Genomic DNA, 17,366 nt, shown 5'->3' with positions numbered 1-17,366 from the left:
CTTCCTGGTGGCAAGGGCAAGGCAACTGGTTTCACCTTCTTTGCAACCGTTTTATACTTTGTATCAACATGAGCATCCATCTCACAATTCATGTTTTTACATTCCATCCCCTCAAATTCCCGGATTATATCATACATTCCCACATATGACACCTCTATCATCTCATTTCCACCTTGTAAGCATGCTCTTCCCATAGCAAAAAGTACACCCATAGTATCCACAAATGACACCTCATCAAGCACCCCTGAAATAAACTCATTCTTCTCCAAAAGACCACACTGCTCAAGATTTTTTTTGTTCATTTTATACATGTCGACGCATACCACGCTTCAAATCCTTGCTTTTTACAAAGACCAGTGACCCATAGCTAGAAAATCCTTGAAAATTTGCCGAAAAGTTATTTACATTGATTGAGTCCTGCGAGAACTCATTTTCCCTTGTACCATTGGAATCCCGCTTTACAATGGCACCTGGCCAAAATCCCTCATCTCCCTGTAGTTCATGAACTCTCTGTTTATCTTTGGGAGTGACTGTGCTCGAAGAGACTCACGGTTCCTTTCATGGTTAATGCAAACTGTCAAGAACTAAACAGCTTTCTTACCGTCTTTACTCCTTATTCTTGCATATGCCGAGCCATCATCTAAAACTTTTGTTTCCATCCTCACAGTTGTAATGTAGGGTTGCCCAAGGATGAGGGGATACGATGACATCTCCTGAACAAAGAAGTTCTGATCATCTTTCACATCCCCTATAGTTATCCTTACATTTGGACAGGCTGCATAGAGCTCTCCAGATGAGTTATTAGCTGCTTTAATCATCCACCCATGAACTACATTCATTGGCCACTTACATTTGTTGTAGAGATTTTTAGCCATAAGATTTATTTCAGACCCATGATCAATTAGAGCGACATACGGCTCTTCCAAGTCACCTATCTTGACAAGGGTTTCAGTGGTTGCTCTTGCCCAATGGCTCTTGGAGTAATGACTCCTTGTAAGAACTTCTTTTTCATCATCCTCATCCACAAAGCGCACTTGTCGTGCCCCTTCAGCAGAGTGATTACATTCCACCACATTTTCTCTCTCTTCCTTTTGCTGTACCTGTACTCCATGAGTCTTGGAAGTGCTTGCCTCCCCTTGTGATGGAATAGATTCAATTATGGACTGCCTTTTCCTTCGTATAATATCAATTATTTCATCATGGAATTCTTTCTTTGCAATCCCCAAGACTTCCCCTAGTGTAAATTCCACCCTGCTGTTTAGAATCCTCTCGTCAAGCACCTTTTTGAGATCTGTTGCGGCTTCAATATCAGATTGAAGCTTGTAGAGTGGACTTTTCCCTTTACCCTTCTCCTTCTCATGCTTCATTTTTGCTGGCACTTCTTCCATTGATACTTCCTGTGGAGGTCTGCTATGCGGTGGAGGCATATGTGATGGCCCAGGATCCTTCTTTTCACTTCCACGGGTAACTCTTTTTGATGGCCCTCCTTCCTCATTTTCCCTTTTACGCTTCTCCTCTACCTGTGCCTCATTATTCTGGCATTTAGCAATGTAGGCATGAACAGATAAAGAATCCACAGGCTCCTCCCAGCCAGTCTCAAGACGTATACAGTCACCTGCCTCATTCAAAGCTTGCTTAGACACCTTCTTTGACGCAATTAATTCCATTGTTGATGGCCAAAAATCTTCATTCTCATAATCTTCATCATTCTTAGATCCCTGCTTTGATTGACCAGCCTTTAACCCATAGGTTGCTGCCTCAACCATAGAGATGGCATGGCTAGCAGCCATATCCTCAACCAGCTTTTTCATCCCTCCTTTCCCAAAGTTTGTGCTTAATGGAAGACCAGTCTTTGTAAGTTGGATTTTCCCATCTTTGAAAAACACAAGTTGATTTCTGAGGGCTTCTTTATAGCTAGCACAGTCTTTCTTTGCATGTTCTGGGTCATCACACCATATACATCTGAATGTAAACCCTTCTTTGCTTTGAGGCCTTTGCATAGAAGCCTGCCCTAATGGTAGCCCTTTTTCTTCAATCCTGGACATCTTCAGTTTTAGGTCTCGCATGCCTTTAATAAGCTCATCCATCGGCCCTTCTACCTTTGGGATTGCAGCAGCTGGTTTTGGTAGATTCTCAGGGGTAACAGCAGTTATAGGGGTTGCCGAGTTCATCACCATTTTATCCCTCCTTCGCTGCCGCTTTGCTAGCATGGTGACCGCATCCTCGACATCATTCCAATCACTCTTTAGTCCCTGCTCTGTATCCTTATCCTCAAGAAGGATTTCCAGTTTCTCTTGGAGATCTTTCCCAGCTGCTTGTAAGAAGAGCTCTGTTTTTTCCCTATCCAAAGTTGTGCACTCTATCCTTGACAGCTGGGCATAGCGCTTCTCAAACTCTCTTAGCAACTCTGTGGCGGAAATTCCCATTTTGGGCTTTGTGACCCATTCCAAGAAAGTTCGTTTGGTCACCCGCTCAGAATCCTCCATGAAATAATCATCCTTCAAAGCAAGCTTGAACTCCTCCCAATTTCTGCCACCATGTGCTGCATGTAATCCTCTTATGCGCTCTCTTATTTCAGGAACACATACCAGCTCAAAGCTTCGAACCATATCCTCCTCAGTCACCCTGTTTAGCTCCATTTCCTTTGTGTAATTGCGCAGGTACTTTGTGATGTCCTTACCATCAAATTGATCCACCTTCTTCACAATTGATTGCAGTGCTTTAGTGGTAGAAATTTGTCCCCTTTCAGCCGCTTGCTGCTGTTGCATATACATGGTAAACATCTGAAACATTTGCATAACTCCGGGGTCAAAATGAACCCCCTGTCCCTCAGGATTCTCAGCCATAGCTTCCCTGTATATTTCACCACACTCTCACCCCAGCAGTTTCACGTCGGGTTCACCAAAAAGCTGTTGTGACGTGGACGGTGTCGCTGGGAAAGTGCGAGACTTCTAGCTGTGAGAGTAGCTTCTAATCCCCAGCAAGGAAACACACACACATAACTCTTCAAGGAGCATAAGACATCTCCATTTTTGATGACATATACATGTGCCAATTCACTTCAATACATCCCCAAATTCAGCCTGATGATTGCACATAAATTGTGTATCAAGAGCATGTCCAGTTCCAAGCTATATTTCCTGACTCCTTTTTCCAAATGCCTCAAACCAATCACATGTACGCATAACACATTCTACAAATGATTTCCATATACATGTGACCATTCACATCACATGTACCATATAATGCCAATTCCATCATTTTAAAATGTCTCTTGATCACCTGAAAACCTGCTTTCAGATTCCAACAACTCGCAAGGCAAAAGATGGCACATGGCACATGTACAACATATTCATGTGTCTTTAAAAAAAAAATCACCATGTCTAACAATCCAAAATCAAGTGCCTTTCTATTCCATGGTTCTTCAAAACCATATATACTTTCAAAGCCTCCTTGTTTTTTAAAAAAAAAACTTCTATACGATTTTCCAAATCGTAAGTAACATCAAATAAAAATTTCACTTATCTGAGTAAAAAAAAGCGAATTTTTCTTTTGATTTCGCTATTTCCCATGCACTGCCGTTTGCGCCAGGATCAGAACACGTCATATAATGTGTGATTTTTTTTTTTTTTTTGTAGATCATCACCTTTGATAGCGCTTCATTCACCTTTTAATTCTAACCCCAAGAAGCTCCATACAGTAGCCGCCTTCTCATTTTTAAAATCTCTGGTTACATGTAGCTCTGGTTCTCATTTTCTGCACACACACCTTTGATATGCGCCATTTTTTTGGTTTTTCTCTCTTTCCCCGCAAGGGATTCGGGCGCACTTCCCTTTTGCAGCTAATATTTCGTATTTCCCAAAATTCAAATACACTTGCTCCTCCTTTTTTTTAGCTTTAAATTCGGATATCTCCTTTTTTGTTATTGCCACGTAAGCTGCCGCCTTCATATACCTCCTATACATCTGATATATCTACTCCTCGTATGCATATGCATGGACCAAAGCAGCATCAAACATCATGTACATATTATAAATCTACTAAAGCATGCATCATGCATGCACTCCCATAAGAGGTTATCACTGACTCGACCCATCGATACCATAGAGAAGCTACTACACATCATGCACATGGGTAGCCATTTACATCATTTACATAACCCTTTGACGAGCCACCCATACCATCATGCACATAGCCACGCAGACCATGTACATAATTGAGTGTTTCCAACTTACCCATGAGGTCTGAGTAACAGCAGAACCACCCCCACCACCTCCCTACTCACAAGGGCCATCTTGAAATAGCTCTCACTAGCATAGTTGCCACTAGGTTCACCATCCATGGGCATGAAGATATTGTTGAAGGGATCATTCTGCCTATGAGGATACACAAAGACTTTGAATGTGTGCAGCATCTTATTGAAGTCCTCCTTGTTTTGCTCATTCCGAGTAAGAACTGAAATCATGGCATTCCAAGACACGATATCTCAAAAGGGCATTCTTCAAAACCAATTCTTATATCATACATGCTCTCACATTTCCATACATGTTGAGAAGGGTGTTCCCTACTACAAGGTCTACCATAAGCATAAAGCTCCATAATTCACACCACACTCATGTACAGAAGCTTCGAGACCTGACTCAGCCTCAGCTCGTCTTATTGAACCTCATTTACAATATGAACATATGTACTTAGGCATCATATAATGACTCAAGTCATGGCACTTAATCCCATGCATTTGGATTTGCATTTAATGGCCTCATATGCATGGTTTCACACCATAGACGTGCCATGGCACGACAACGTGCCCACATAAACCAGGCCTCATCACCCTGTTGAATCAGCATGAGCATCCTGTGCATATGAAGCCTAAACAAGCATGCTACTCCTCTTGAACCACACAACCCAACAGTGGTGAGTGTTTGCCCTCTAAAGGCTGACATGGAGGCATATCCAAACACTTCGGGTAGCCCTCTAAAGGCTGACATGGAGGCATATCCAAACACTTCGGGTAGCCCTCTCTCAGGGATTTGATGAGTCTTTATGTAAAAGATGATATATTAAGGTCCAATGGCTCTATGAGAACAGAAGTATTACAACAAATCCATGAAATACTGAGCCATGGAAAGACTAAAAATTAACTTAAAAGTTGTCTATCTCAGCATTATAGAGAGAAAGAAAGAAAGTTCTATTCTACAAGAGACCAAAGGGCTTATGAGACCAAAAGTGTTACAATATGTCCATACAGTGACAAAATCATGGAAGAAACATGATAAAAAATCCCGGCTACAGCTTAGAGAAGAAACAACAGCCCTGTAAGTGCCACCCAGTACAATGCTACAATGTGAGGGGGTCCATGTGAGAGAGAGAGAATAGAATTGTTTGTAAAGTATTTTTAGAGATGTTCTTTAAGCAAAAGAAAAAATTGTGTTGCTTAGATGTGCCTTTCACAAAAGCAGGCCAGTAACCAATGACAATATAATTGTTAGCTTTTTGCAAGGTGGTTTTTGCATGGTCTGATGTGCATGCGCTTTTCTATGCAGTGGCTAGTGGGTGAAAGATTCCGGGCAATCGAAGAACTGACAGGCAGATTGATGCTGGCAGAGATCAATGTGGCTTTTTGGGTGGTGTCATCAGAAAGAAGCGGGCTAGCATTTCAGGATCCTGAAGTGGGAAATTTTTGCCTTCTCTTGGCTGCCAAACTTGTTGTGCAATCGGGCTTGAGTGTGGCCTCTGCCATGGCTCTTCGCAAGTGGATCATCTTGAAAACATCGTCTGCTCTAGAAAGACGGGGGCTACCGGTAGGTGTTCTATGTAGGATTATCATGTGATTAAAGCAGATTTAAGGTCTTAAATGGATTTCTTGATGATGTGTTCTGTTGAATAGCTACAAGCACTGGAACATCTGAACTCAGCTGTGAGTTGTAAGGAAGTACCAGATCATAGTCAGAGTCCTACCTTGAAGCAACTCTCAGTAAGGGCTGTGCAGGGTAGCTTTCCACGAGATTTGCAAACACAAAATTCCAATGTTATATTGGCTGGAGTTGATACTTTTGCTGCAATGAAGATGAGATTCGCCTTGCAGTATCAGGCTCAGCTTGTGCAGGCCCACCCGTGTTGGCAGTTTGAGGATTCTACTCGGTGTGGCTATCCGACATCATGGCTTGTTGGCAACGACATATCAGAAAGGCTATCTTGTAAAGTGGCAGTTGAGGCCAATGACAAACTGCTGCAAAGTTTGGATATCTTGGAGAATCGATTCACAATTGACACCAAGTTCATTGTTGCTGAGGTAGAGCTTCTAACATTCTGTTTATTCCAACCCTCATGTGCATGCTTGCTCCCAGGCATATGGCACACATAACCCCCTTCCCTCCCCAACACACACTTTTTGTTTTTGTTTTTTTTGTTTTTTGTAAAAGCACTGTTTTCTTTACTATATTAAAAAGGAAGCCCTCAAGGCGAGGGAGATGATACAAGTTAAAAATAGTGAAAACACAAAGCCAACTGGCCATCATCGATCTGATGCAGATGGATGGTGTCAAACAAAGATTGATGCAAGGATTGACAAAAGTACCGATAGCGTACAATCCGTACAGAATGAAAAACCAACTGATGTCTTGCATGCCATATTGTCCCAAATTCCAATATCTAGTCGTGATTAGAAAGGGCCATGGCCAAAAAGCCAAAAAAGTCTAAAGGAGGAATCTGAGTCTAAGAGTGTGAAATTTGCCGAAGGAAACTTTTGGTCTGTAGACAAGACCAAAGAAGATGCATTACTGTTTTCTTTATGCAGCGACAAGAAGGGCATTTTGCAGTAGAGCTGTCTTTTTTCAAGAAATTCTCCAACTCGGAGAACTCCCAACAAGCATCGCCATAAAAATAATCTAGATTGGAGTGGGAATTTAGTATGCCAGATTTTCTGAAGGTTATGTTTCCACCACCGAGCTGTGTTAGTCATCCAAGGGCTCTCATGCGTCCGGTGACGGACTTATTGAGGGCGATGATGCTCCAAACCATGTTAGATGGGACTCCTATCTCCTATAGATGGTGTAGGATGCGGGCTCGGGGTACAATATCAAATGCTTTGCGGAAGTCTACAAAGTAGCAGTAATTCCTTTGATGTCTTTCTCTACCGTCCTCCATGATGGCACGGAGGGTGAAAATGTGGTCAAGGGTAGAGTAGCCTCTCCTAAAGCCTGCTTGTCCTGAGGCTTTGCATCCCTGTTTCTCTGCAAATGAACTGAGCTCCACCTCTAGCAAAAAATCAGAGTTTGGCCAATGTGTGGCCAATCATGATCGCCTTGTAATTATTAGGATCAAGTGGATCTTTGGCTTTGAGGATGGGGTTAATGGTGTTAGCGGACCAAGCGGGTGGAAATCCTTCACAAGGGGCTTTATTGATTATGTAGGCTAGTAGGGGTGCTAGGGTGTCATCGGCATGTGAGATGTACTTGGCAATGAGTCCCTCGCAATCCTGGGCTCGCCCATTACATAGTCTACGAATGGCCTTGAGGACCATGCCCTTTGTGAAGAAGGTGGAGGTGGTGGGGTGGAGATCTGGTGGTGGGGGTAGAGGTGGCTAATGGGGAATATGATAGAGGGAGTGTGCGTAGGAGTGCCATGTGTCCGGGCAGGTGATAGGTGTGGGGTGGTGATGTTCTTGGAGTTTGGGGGGGTGATGTTCTTGGAGTTTGGGGGGGTGATGTTCTTTGAGTTTCTTCCAGGCATCTCTGCAGTTCAGCCCTAAGAAAAGTCGGTATAACTCATCCTCTTTCCAAGCGTAGAACTCTCGTTTCTTGTGTTGGTGAGGCGTTGAGAGATCCGTTGTGCTCGTGATGTTCCCAATCCATACCTCATGCTTAAGACGGGAGCGTGTGGCTTGGCATTTGGCATCATACGAACAATTTTGGGGCATGGAACCGCAAGGTTGCTTGGCGGTAGACCCCGCATGCAGATGAACAAAGTGGTGGCAGATGTGTGGAGTATGGTGGATAGTTGTGATGTGAGGGTGGGTATGGGGATAGTAGGTCCACATCGTGTTGTTGGCGGTAGATGTGGTGGCCCCCTTTGAAGCTGACCATGCCTACCTCTCTTTCACTCTTACCTCCACACATCCGCCACCATCCCTCATCTCACATTCCACCTAGGTGCATTTGATCACGAGCTTGACCCTGTTTACTGCCGGTGGTGGGATGGAGTAGTCGGCGAGATGGTGCACCAATGCCGGAGATCCCATAAGGTAGTCCATGATGCTGGTACCTCTTGAGTGATGGAACAAGGTGAGGGCGTCGGAGGATGGCCAACGGGACATCTTGTTATAGATAACAAGGCCATGTGCAACTCCTAGCTGTAAGAAATGTCTTCCATACACCATGACCTCCTCATGGTCTTGTGATGATCTTTGCAGCCCAGTGATAGTGATGTCCAACTCTTGTAGTTTGATAGGGTCATCCAGATCGAGTAGTGGACCTGTTGACTCCCCGTCCTGGTGTTGAAGCTCCTAAGTAGGAGGACTTCGCCCACCTGTGAGAACTCCATAATATCCCCATATAATGGTAAGTACAGTGATAATATCCCCATATAATGGTAAGTACGGTGACTGGCCATGCTTGCGGCATAAGGGGAGTGGCTGGGTGAAAAATAACACACAACAATGTGGATGACTTTGTCACCGCTAAGCTATAGCCGCACCCAAAGATACCGTGCATCCCCGTCCTTCTGGACGAAGTTGAGAACTTGTAGAGATGGGAACTAAAATGGACAGCTACCCCTCCTGAGCCAAGTACTCCTCCTGATCATAAAAGCCAAGTATGGGACAGGACGTATAATACGGCGAAGTACAATACGCGTACTGGACATCTTTTATCCTAGACTGAAATATAATACGTCATTTTTATATATATATTTTTAAGGGCCTAGGAGTACGCTCTTGTCAAGTAGATCATAGAAGGGATTGCCCCTCCCTTTGCAGATACATGGAGGGCAGGCAAGGATATGACACAAAAGGGGTGTGCACAACAAGGTGGATGGGCGCAAACAGGCACAACAGGCAACATTGCAGGTGTAGCGACGACAGATGGGCACGAACAGAGGGGGGGTGCGATGGTGTTCACGCCATGTGCAGAAGTGAGAGAAAGAAAGAAATATTAAGCGTCTACTAAAGACCCAATGGGCCTATGAGACCAAAGTAATACAATAATGTCCATGGCATATCTCACCATGGAATGGAAAATAAAATAGAAAGAAAACATAAACATAGCTATCTCACTGGGGTGATACAAAACTGTCCATGGAAACTCATCATCGGATTCTAAGTACATTGAAACATGAGAGCAACATCAGCTCCGAGTAGATGGTATACCACTCTCCCAAATATCAAGCATGAGGCTAATGAGTATGGCCGAGAGGTCTCCCTCAGCTATGAGAGAGAAAGAAAGATTTTATTAACATCTTCCAAAAGACCGAACTCAACCTATGAGACAAATCAGTGTACCTGTGTGGGGTATCCTCTGTCATCCCAACAAAATGAAAAAGTACTGAACTAAAAAGCTGAATTTGGGTGTGCAAGAAGTACAACGAGTGGGGGAGGGGATGGAGCTCTACTACTAGGAGAATGCAAAGCTATATGCATGGAGTATACAATCATGATATGCAACCTAGCTAGCTCCATCCTTTACCATCCTGGGGGTATAAAATGGTATACATCAATGAAGGGGGTGTCCACAGCTCCCTGAAGAACATGCCTGGGTCTGCTCTGAAGCGAGCCAGTCGCTTTGCACCCTCTTTGTGAAACTAAGCTCTGATCTCTGTCATCTCTCTCTGGTATAGGCGTGGTGTTCGAAAGACAAGTGTCCTCTGTCTCCTGCGGGCTCTAAGTGTCTCTGCTCTCTGGAGAGTAATTCCCTGCTGTGTAGGGGTTGGGACTGGGGTAGATCTCTGAAAAAATGTAGTAATCTGTGTCTGTCGTCCCCCCTCTGGAGTTGTCTGAGCCTGTAATGATGTCTGTCGTCCCCCCTCTGGAGCTGTCTGAGCCTGTAATGATGTCTCTGTGTGACACTGTATGTCTAGAATGAATCTCCCTAGTATGCGCTGGTCTGCTGCCTCAAAGATCTGGCGTAGGGAATGTGGCTCTCTGAATAAAATGGGATATCTCTCTCTCATGGCTGTATATGCTCTACATTTGCATACATAATGCTCCTCACTCTCCACCTCCTCTCTGCACAATCTGCATACCCTCTCCTCTTTGCTGCTCTGCTAGTCTTGATCTCCAATCGATGTGATGAGACTCTAAGCTGACCCATAGCTACTCGGGAACCGTGTGGTAAAAAGCCCTCCATGTATCTAGGGCTCTCTAAAAATCCATCATCAGTGATACTCATGAAGTGATCTCTGTAGTACAGCATCTTCGGTGGAAGAGGTTGTGTAGGCGATATCCATGTCTCTCGTGTATAGAGCTGCCATAGGTCTTGTCTCAATACTTTGTTTTTTTTTCCCCGAGAAAAGATCCTTTCATTAGTTATATAAAAACGCCCGTAGGGCTACAAAAGATCGTCTCCTGCTCATAAGAAAAATAGAGCAGAGAACAAAGCAAGGCAGCCAGGGAGACTCTCCCTAGGTGCTGAAAAGTACAAGTATCAGTTTAAAGAATTGAGGGGCTATATCATACAATAGGAGGGGGGAAAAGCCAGACAGGTGGCCTGTAGTGGCAACGGGGGGACCCCGCGTGTAGGGTATAGAAGGGGCCGCTGCGCCAAGTGGTGTGGAAGGCCTGGCGCCGCCGCAAGATCGCCTCATCCGAGTCGCCCCAGATGCGGTCATACTGTCCTCGCAGGGTGTGGATCAACTCCTGCCAAATCCCCCGGACAGTCTCTGCTGGTGGCTCCAGTCTCCCTTCAAAGGCCCTGAAACACCGGGCCCTCCAGGTGAACCAGATGGTGAGGCTGCTGAGGAGCTCCCATCGTAGATCCCTCTCCTGTGTCCAGCCGGCGGACGAGAAATCCGGTGAAGGAACAAGGTGAGGCTGGCCCCTAATGAATTTGATGGCCTGGCTGTCCTGCTCCGTCTCATAGCCCATAGCAGGCCCTGACGAAGTGGACCAAGCAGCGGCACCCCATGTATACATACCCTCTGGAGAGAGGGGGGCCAGAATGCGCAGCATCCGCAACCAAATCTGCTGCGCCTGAGGGTAGTCCCATAGGCAATGTCTCTGTGTCTCCATAGGGTGGCCGCATCGGACGCAGGCCGCCGGAAGACCGCTGTAGACAAGCCAGGTGCCAACTGCAGAGCCCCTGTGGGCGACCAACCACTGGAAAGTCGAGATCCTGCGTGCCTGTCGACTAGCCCAGAGCTTGGTCCCAAAATCCTCCAGGAACTCCTGTGAGAGTCCCTGTAGCCGCCAGTGCCCCGATGCAGCTGGAGAGACCATCCTCCTCGCCGTCAAAATATGTCGCCCCAACCGAACAGTATACTGGAAAAAGGCGATCTCTGTGGCCTCAAGGGATGCATAAGGATCATGCCACTCGTACTTGCCAGGGTCCCACTGGAGCCGGGCCAAGGGGCGCGCTGCATATGCCCATATGCGCCAATTAGAGTCCACATCTGCAGGGTCTAGGTCAATATGCCACTTCCGAGAAGCGGCGGCCACTACCCGTATCCTCTGAAAGATGCACTCTGCAACCAAAGGCGACTCCACCTCCACTCTCTGAAGTCTGCCCTCATCCTGGATCTCATAGTAGAGGCATCTGCCATCCTCAGTGCAAGCTTTGACAGCAATCAGGATCTCCAACTGTGTAAAGGCTCCCATCCACCGTGGGGCCACGGGCTCGAGAGGCGTGAACCACTCCTCTGTGAGTGCCTCCTGAATGTCATCCCTCATAATCAACCCCCCTCTGAAGTGACTCAGCCTCTCCACATGGATCTCCTCTGGGAGACTGCAGAAGGCCTGCCAGTCTCCAAAACTACATGCTAGGCCTGCCACCAATGGTCCCCAGGCTAGATGAGGCCGAGAACCCAGCATATGACCCTGCTCTGTGTGAACCGTTGGGCTCCAGATGAGCGGCTGTCTGGCCTGCTCCTCATCACAAGAAGGAGGTCTTTGAGAGAGCCCCGGTCTCAGCAACTCCCAAGCTCTCAGGATGCTTAAGGCAAATCTGTCCTCCCATCCTCTACTGAGGCCTGTCCTCCTCATCTCTATGAAGATCCATCGTATCTCTGGTGCCCAAGTGCCCCCAGCTGGGGGAACCCAGCATATGACCCTGCTCTGTGTGAACCGCTGGGCTCCAGATGAGCGGCTTTCTGGCCCGCTCCTCATCACAAGGAGGTCTCTGAGAGAGCCCCGGTCTTAGCAACTCCCAAGCTCTTAGGATGCTCAAGGCAAATCTGTCCTCCCATTCTCTACTGAGGCTTGTCCTCCTCATCTCTATGAAGATCCGTCTTATCTCTGGTGCCCAAGTGCCCCCTACTGGGGGAGCCCAAGCCTGCAGCCGCTGCAAAAGAAGCTCTTTCCAAGGCTCAGCGAAAGGAAGCAGCCCCCGAACAATAAGCTTTCCCAATAAGGCTCTACTCTGATCAACTGGATCTTTAATGCCCAAGCCTCCCTAGGCTAGCGGAAGTGTAATAACTGCCCAAGCAACCTTTTGCCCGGGCTGGCTGACCATCCCGCCCAGACCAAAGAAAGTTCCTGATCAGCCTCTGTACCTGGCTGATACAAGAGCTCGAGAAGATCCAGCAAGACGTAATGTACCACATGGTCGCTAAAAGCACGTGATTTGCCACCACCACCCTCCCAGCCAAGGATAGCCGAGCTGTACTCCAATACAAAAGCTTCTTTCGAATGCTCAGAAGAAGCGGGGCAATCTGCTGCTCACGTGACAAATCTAGTCCAATCTGGCATCCCAAATATCGCACTGCTGTGCCAGGAGGAATCCATCTAAAACCCGGGTCTGGGCTCCATGCCGGAGTGGGAGTGCTACTGATCCAAAAGGCCACTATTTTGTGCCAATTGATCAATGCTCCCGAAGCTGCACTAAAGACTTGGAGCGACTGCTCTGCCCTCTGAAGATTGGCCTCCTGGCCATGCAAAAATAAACCCGTGTCATCAGCAAACTCAGCATCGAGGAGGTCCTCCCCTCGGACTGGTAGCTGGAGTCCTCTCAAACCAACCTCCTCTGCCGTCAGATACATGCTCATAGCCTCAGCAAAGAAGAGAAAAAGAAACGGGGCGAGAGGACACCCCTGACGGACTGATCTGGTCAACTCAAAACTCAGCCCCCGTCCTCCTGCAATCAGCACCTGGCTACGAGCTGTGGAATATAAAGCCGCCACCCCTCGAATCCAACCTGGCTCAAAGCCCAAGCAAAGCATAGTGCCCTCTAAGAAACCCCAATCGACTCTATCGTACGCCTTCTCAAAGTCGATAAGCATCACGACCAAGTCCTCACCAAGAAATCTAGCTCAGGCCGTCGCCTCCCAAAAGGTGAAAATGTTGTCAAGGATACTACGCTCCTTGACGAATCCTGTTTGGGTAGCATGAATCGACTCCCCCAGGAAGGGCTGGATCCTCAAACTCAAGGCCTTTGCTAAGACCTTGTAGACAGTATTGAGGATCGTAATAGGTCTCCAATGCCGAATATCATCTGATACTCCCTCCCCCTTGGGGATAAGAAAGATCAAGCCCTCTGAAAAGCTCTGTGGCATCACCCCAGTGTCCAAAACATACTGAAAGCCCCTGCGGAGGCCTGGCCCCAAAAGGTCCCAATAGCGCATAAAAAAGGCAGGCGTCAATCCGTCCTCGCCTGGGCAACTATGGCGCGGAAGGACCCTCAAGGCCTCAGCAAGCTCAACCTCTGAGAGAGGCTCACCCAGAACTGTACGCATACGATCTGTGACCCTCCTCTGCACATGGGCCCACACAGTCTGTCTGCAAGCATCGCGAGCCTCAGTGGCTGGCTCCGCTGAAAGCAGGTCTCTATAGAACCCAGTGGCAATGGCTCTGATCTCCTCGGGCTCAGTAGCTACTGATCCGTCCGGCCTCCCAAGCTGGCGGACTCTTGCTCGAGCATGGTGGGGTCCAGTAATCTCAAAAAACTCCCCAGTCACTCTATCACCAAGCTGCGTCCACTGAGAGGCCTGGCGGTGATAGTAAAACTCATGTCTGCGCTGAACCGAAGCAAGGCTACGTCTCAGCCGACGCTCCCGCTCGCGAGCCTCTCCCAGCCGTGTCAAGGCTGCAACATGCAAAAAAGAGCTGAGCTCGATGAGTCCCTGGGCACACTAGCCTGCTGCATCTTGGTCAGAGCTCTGACTATCATGCCATATCCTCTCAATGTCCTCAGCGAGGCTAGGATCTATAAGTACCCTCTCTGGGATCCTCAACTGCTGTATCTTAGTCAGAGCTCTGACTATCATGCCATATCCTCTCAATGTCCTCAGCGAGACTAGAATCTGTAAGTACCCTCTCTGGGATCCTCAACTACAAGCTGGTCTCCCGTGTCCTCTCCTCAAGTGTCAAAATAACTGGCGCATGGTCTGAAAAAGAGGTGCCAGTGAGAATGCCAACGGAGCCCCCTTGCTCCCCTAACCTGTGGCCCACATAAAAGCGATCAATCCGTGATAGATTAGTCCCTCCCTGCCGGCGATCCGACCGAGAGAAACTAAGACTATCGTGTGAGCGGGAGAAGGCCTCATGCTGCCATGCATCAGTGATCCTCAGTGTCATGCAAAATCGCTCCCAAGCTGCAAGCTCGGTACCGTGCACTGTAACATGACTGCCTCCCACCCTATCGGCCGGGTCCTCAAGCATGTTGAACTCTCCCCCGACACACCAATGTGCGGCCTCTGGCAATGCATCCGTAACCTGGGTCCAGAACTCTGCTCTGGCACTAGCATGGTTGGGCGCATAGACACTGAGCACGCCAAAGAGCTCATCATGCGTCCTCAGAATGACATACTGTGCTCTACCAGGCACAATGATCCCGCGATCCACAATGGCCTGCCGCCATACATCCGCAATGACCTTACATGCTCCTCCCTGCCCACCCAAGGGGCCAAACCGTGCCGACCAAAAGGTGTCCCATCTACCAGGCATCACCGAACCATATCTCCGGATCCTGCTCTCACCCAAATGGTGCTCCTGCATCAACAAAATATCAATACTGCCCCCAACCAGGCATCTCTGAAGCTCCTGCCTCAAGCAGCCACGATAACGTATATAATGTGCTCCGCCAAGGCCCTGTACATTCCATGAGATGATCCTCATGGATGACCTGCTGAGGTGGATGCTGTCTCAGCCGTACGGCGGGCCTTCGCAAGCGGCTTGGATGGAGAATAGTCCCCATCCGAGCGGCTACGAATCTGCCCACCCGGTGTGCTGCAAGAATCTCGGATGAGGCGCCAGTGACTGTGTCCCATGGGACTGCCTCCCGCTCCGACAGAGCAACCTCGTGTATGCATACATATCCAGGGTTGCGTGCTAGGTCTGCCACTATGCGAACGAGCAAATGTCGAATCCCTGAGGCATCCACACTCCCGGGATCAAAGAAAAAATGAGCCAACTCCCATAGTCGGCCTATCACATCTGTCACCTCCAGATCGCTCACATGGTGAGAAAACTCAACTGCCTGAGTCTTCAAAGTGCTAAGAGCGAGCTCCAGAGTCCACTCCCGGTCGCATGGGCCACAGAGAGGGAATGAGAAGGCCACCGCTGAATCAAGTGCCTCCTCCCCACGGGCCGGAGGTATCACTACATGAACTCTGATGGGTGCTGGCTCATGGGGGCCCTCTGCTCCAAAAAGCCATGTGAAGGAGTAATCAAAAGCCTCCGAGCACTGTCTAGTGTCGACACGACTCAACCGACTGCGGATAGATGATATCCGTGAAGCCCGAATCGGCATGGTAAGTCTCATCTGCAGTGCTCGAGCAAGGTCGGTGCTCAGAGACCTCCGGACTGCAGGTGAACGCCAAGGGACTGCTAGGGCCTCCCGAGGAGCTGAGGCAAGCAGGGGGGGAGGACGGGGGGTGGAGCCGCTGCCGAAACCGGAGCGCGGGCGGGAGGGGGCGAAGGTGGAAGCGAGGCAAGAGGGGGGGGACGGGGGAGGGGGGGTGGGGGCGAAGGAGGGTGTGCTGGCATCTCCTGGTCCTCAGTCGGCGCTGGGGTCTCCTCCTGAAGGGGAGCAAAGCTATTCCTCTCGGGAACCCAGTGATGCTGAGACTGTGGCTGCTGCTGCATTGGTCTCTGGGCGTGCTGCTGTGGCTGTCTCCCTCGACGGCGCCCCTATCCAGGCTGCCACTCCGAGGTCTCTGTGGGCCGAGCAAGTGTCCTGGAGGCTGCCTGCCGCGCCGCATCTGTGGGCGGGCCATCAAGGGCCTGCTGCTGCGGTGAAGGTCGGGGTCTCCTGCGAGGGTAGGCCTTGGCCAGGTGGCTGACCTGCCTGCAAATAAAGCACTGGTTCGGGAGCCCCGAGAACTCCACTCTCTGATCAATCCATCCCCCCCTATCCTAGGTAGCTGAATGACCTTCGAAAGGGAGGAGATGTCAGGAACCAAAACTCTGACCGAAGGTAGCCCAGCTGTTCTAGCCACCACTGAAGCTGCTGTGGGGCCAGTCTCGAGCACCGAGCCCACCAGTGCTCCTAGCCTCGAAAGGAGCGGAAGGAACTCGCGGCGGAGTCCAGGGAAGCAAACTGTAACATGGAAAAGGCGCTCTCCCTACTCGGCCGCTGCTGGGTCAAAGCCATGCTGCCAAGGTCTGAAGATGCCCGAGCGCCCCTGATGTCAAGGGGACTCCTGGCCAGGACCTGGGCCACGCTCTAGGCTGTCTCGAACTCGATCTGGTAGTGTCCACGGCCCAGTAGTTGAACGTCCAGGATCTTGCCCACATCTGCAAGAAGGCGGGCTTGGAGAAGATCCCGGATCTCCCCTCTGTTGGGGCGAGTGCCGACTATACAGGAAATGGTGGAATGTGCCTGGAGGCGTTCCACCTCTGCGGCGAGGCTCGCTTCCTCTTCTGGCGAAAGAGAAAGCCTGATGGGGGTATCCTCATGGGCGGGCGAGGGGGCTGCGGAAGAGTCCCTCTGAGGTGGGGGGGGAAGGAGCCTCCATAAGAGTCTGAAGCTATGGCGAAGGCGGAGCGAATGCGGAGAGACCTGCAAGAACCGAGCTGCACACAAAGGGCGGAGGGGGAAGGCGGAAGGAAAAAAGGAAAGAACCCCCAGGGAGCGGAAAAAACCAGAAACAAGGGGGGGGGGGGGGGGGGGGGGGGGGGGGGGGGGCGCGCGAAAGGAGGGGTGGGGGAAAAAGAGAGGGCTGGCGGAGGGGGGGACGGAGCGCTGAAGAGGGAAGGGGGGCGCAAAGGCGAGAAGAAGGGG

At 49.1% G+C, this 17,366-nt stretch overlaps 1 protein-coding gene across 5 annotated transcripts in view; it reads left to right on the top strand.

Annotated features, from left to right (window-relative positions):
* Positions 1-17,366, top strand: part of LOC147615494 (transducin family protein / WD-40 repeat family protein) — a 275,467-nt gene that overhangs the window by 60,158 nt on the left and 197,943 nt on the right. For all 5 annotated transcript variants that reach the window (XM_086779594.1, XM_086779593.1, XM_086779592.1 and 2 more), the window contains 2 exons: positions 5,544-5,801; positions 5,888-6,292. In XM_086779594.1, the coding sequence (XP_086635720.1) occupies positions 5,544-5,801; positions 5,888-6,292 (663 nt within the window). The remainder of the gene's footprint in view (positions 1-5,543; positions 5,802-5,887; positions 6,293-17,366) is intronic.

The sequence above is a fragment of the Cibotium barometz genome, chromosome 40, assembly GCF_041138505.1.
Source record: "Cibotium barometz isolate CiBa-2024 chromosome 40, ASM4113850v1, whole genome shotgun sequence".
Lineage (NCBI taxonomy): Eukaryota > Viridiplantae > Streptophyta > Polypodiopsida > Cyatheales > Cibotiaceae > Cibotium > Cibotium barometz.
The sequence above is the reverse complement of the archived record's forward strand: the minus strand, read 5'-3'. Positions and strand labels throughout refer to the sequence as shown.